General features: G+C 63.0%; 1 protein-coding gene across 1 annotated transcript in view; it reads left to right on the top strand.

The window, feature by feature from the left end:
* Positions 1-3,228, top strand: part of NPEPL1 (aminopeptidase like 1) — a 35,397-nt gene that overhangs the window by 14,636 nt on the left and 17,533 nt on the right. Inside the window, exons 4-7 of the mRNA XM_007951497.2 lie at positions 515-700; positions 1,191-1,361; positions 2,329-2,418; positions 3,000-3,081. Coding sequence (XP_007949688.2) covers positions 515-700; positions 1,191-1,361; positions 2,329-2,418; positions 3,000-3,081 — 529 coding nt within the window. The remainder of the gene's footprint in view (positions 1-514; positions 701-1,190; positions 1,362-2,328; positions 2,419-2,999; positions 3,082-3,228) is intronic.

The raw sequence follows: 3,228 nt of genomic DNA, 5'->3' as shown, positions 1-3,228 counted from the left end.
GCAGCGCCCGGGCGCCCAGGGCGTGCCTGTCATGTCACCCAGAGCCCCACCCCCGTGCTCTGGCGGCCCTCCCCCCGCACTTCTGGAGAGAGGTGGGGAGATGGGACCAGGGTTCCCTAGAGAGTCGCTTTCGAGGGCTCTGGGGGCTCCCACCTGCCATCCAGACCTCCCTGGGTGGCTTTGACCCGCCCTTCCTTGCGGCACCTGACCCCATGTTCAGGGTAGACCGGCCAAGTCCCAGCCAGTTCACCGTGCAAGAGTGTGTGAAGCAAGCAGGCCCCCCAACTGGCCTTTTAAATCCCCACGGCTTAATCCCCCTTGGGTGGAAGGGTGCCAGCCCCGAGACACACGGGCTGGAGCAGCCACATGGTCTTAATTACTGCGTCCTGCACGAGGCCAGAGCTGCAAAGTCCCCTCTCCAAGTGCTGGCCCATGTGCAGGGACACTGTGTCTGTTGCGCAGAGCGGGCCGTGTGAAGGCTGCCTGCCTCTTGTCTCTCCCCGTCTGATCCTAGCTCTGGCAGGCTGCTCTCAGCACGCTCAACCCCAACCCCACCGACAGCTGTCCCCTGTACCTCAACTGTGCCACCGTGGCCGCCCTGCCCTCCAGGGTGAGCCGGCACAACAGCCCCTCGGCTGCTCACTTTGTCACCCGGCTGGTGCGGACCTGCCTGCCTCCAGGGACCCATCGGTGTATTCTGGTGAGTGCCTGCCCGGCCTGTGTGCGCCAGTGGCCGTGGGGACGGAGGTAGCAGGGCAGCGAGCGTGTGCCTCGTGTCCCTCTGAGGCCTGTCTGAGGTCACAGCCCGGGTCATTGTCAGCCCAGCAGGGAAGCGTAGGTCTGGTGAGACCAGGCCGTTAGCCCCATGTCTGAGACTCACACTCAGATCGCCTGAGCCCCCATCCAATGTTCATCCCTCAAGGTCCTGCTTTCCAGCCTCGTAAGGCAGGAAATACGACGGGGGGCTGTTTTCTCTGTCACCCGTGAGATGGTGTGCCCGGTCGCTCAAGGTTCCAGCAGACACCTGAGGGGTGGGCTGACTTCATGTTTTTGTGGGGCGCCCCGTGCAGGTCCGACCCACCCTGGGCTTGACGTCCGATTGCGGGTCCCTTGCTCCCAGCTCTGATCCGATGGGCTTGCCTCCCCTGGAGCCCTGGTCACGGCTCAGCCTCTGCCCCGCTGTGCTGCAGATGGTGTGTGAGAGGGCTGACGTCTTTGCCTCAGCCTGCGCCCTGGCCCGGGCCTTCCCCCTGTTCACTCACCGCTCCGGGGCCGCACGGCGCATGGAGAAGAAGACTGTCACTGTGGAGTTCTTCCTGGTGGGACAAGACAACGGGCCTGTGGAGGTGTCCACTCTGCAAGTGAGTGTCCGTGGGCCTGGCCCTTCCTCACCCCTGTCTGCTCGCTGTCCCCTCTGCAGGCCTGGGCCTCTCCGGCTCGCCTCAGTGGCTGCACTCAGCACTGGTCTCCACACCTCGGAGCTGGGCGGTGGGTCTGCAGTCCTGGATGTGGACCTTGACCTTGTGGGGAGCCGCTGACAGGTGGCGAGGAATGGCCCTGCCCGAGGGGGCACTCAGCACGTTTCACACCTGAGCTGTCAGGGCCCCATCTCTGCCTTTGAGTTTGGGTGCCATTACCTCAGGGCTGGCAGAGGCCCCTTTTGGACCCGCCCCTCTGGGTGCGCACGCTGAAACCTGGCAGGACACATCCACGGGCTCCTTCCAGGCACTGGTTAGTGTGACTGGTGTGTACGCCTTGCGGGGCAGGGGTCTTCCTCCGCGTCCTTCCCTCTCCACCGAGTGCCCAGAGCAGGGCTAGGCCCGGTGACAGAGAGCTTGGGGGCCAGACCCCATCTCCTTGAGCAGTCCGTCGGCTCCCAGGGGACTCACTTGAGGACACCCGTCTTCTCCAGGGGCCCAAGTCCTAGGCTCCAGGGCTCTGTGTGACAGGCTGTGCTCGGTTGGGAGGAGCCGGCCTCAGAGGCGTTTGAAGGACAGCGGGAATCTCCGTGGCTCAGGAGGCTGAAGGGCCGGCTCCCTTCGAGCTAACTGAGATGGGGGACAGTGGAGGGGCAGCTTGGAAAGGAAGGTGCGCCCAGGGTTCCTGTGTGATTTGGAGGTGCTGGGTGGCCATCCTGGCTTCTTTCTGCAGGGGGGCTGGTGGGTCACTGGCCACCAGGGAGCGGGGAGGTGGCCGTGAGTCCTTGCACCAGCCCCCTCTGGCCTTCCCGGGCTGGGTGGGCCTCTGGTACCTTGGGTTCCTAGGGCAGTGGACGAGGAGACGTGCCTTCCCATCACGTCCCAGCAGCTTTGGTCCTGTCTTTCCTAGTGCCTAGCGAATGCCACAGAAGGTGTGCGGCTGGCAGCCCGGATCGTGGACACACCTTGCAACGAGATGAATACAGACACCTTCCTTGAGGTCTGTGGCCTGTTCAGCGAGGGGAAGGGGTGAGCCAGGCTCGGACACCCCTCAGGAGGCTCTAAGGAGTGCCAGAAGAAGTTAGGCGGGGAGGGAGAGCCAGGCCACCAGTGTCCTCACTGCACATCTTGCCTGGGGCTGCTTCCGGAAAGGTGCCCCAGCCCTGGCATAGGGTGTCAGGGACAGGCCCTTCTTTTTCTTCATCCATTGACTTTTTTTGTTTGTTCATTTTTATTGTGATTTGGGTGAAAGCTTACAGAACAAAGTAATTTTCCGCTCAGCAATTTGCCCACCTTTGGCTTCGGGCCGTTGGCTGCAGTCCCCTCAGTGTAACTGCGCTCTTCCCGCTCCTGCCCTGGGTTCCGGTTTCTACTCGTCCTGCTTCCCTGCCCCTGAGCTTTGCTTCGGGCACGTGTGGTTGGTTGGTCTGTGGAGCAAGTTCCTCCCGAGGGGCCAGGCACCCCCTCCGAGCACTCCGCTGGCCGGGTGTGTGGCAGGGGGTCTCAGAGCTTGGAGGGCCGAGGGGCTGGTTAAGCTGCCTGCACACACCTCTGTGTTGATTTTTCCACGACCACGTCCAGGAGATTAAGAAAGTTGGAAAAGACCTAGGGATTGTGCCGACCATCATCCGGGATGAGGAGCTGCAGACCAAAGGATTCGGAGGTGGGTGGTCAGGGCCCCGTGGGGGTTGGTGGCCGCATTGTCCCTGCTGAATCCTGCTGTGCTCTGGAAGAAGCCAGCCCCACCCCCAGCCCAGGGGGAGGAAGGAGGCTGGGACTTACATTCAGGAAGCTGCTATTGCCCCCCCCC

The sequence above is a fragment of the Orycteropus afer genome, unplaced genomic scaffold (genome assembly GCF_000298275.1).
Source record: "Orycteropus afer afer isolate SDZICR_OR568_19922 unplaced genomic scaffold, OryAfe1.0 scaffold00295, whole genome shotgun sequence".
Lineage (NCBI taxonomy): Eukaryota > Metazoa > Chordata > Mammalia > Tubulidentata > Orycteropodidae > Orycteropus > Orycteropus afer.
Note: the sequence above shows the minus strand (reverse complement) of the source record. Positions and strands in the feature narration are given on the sequence as shown.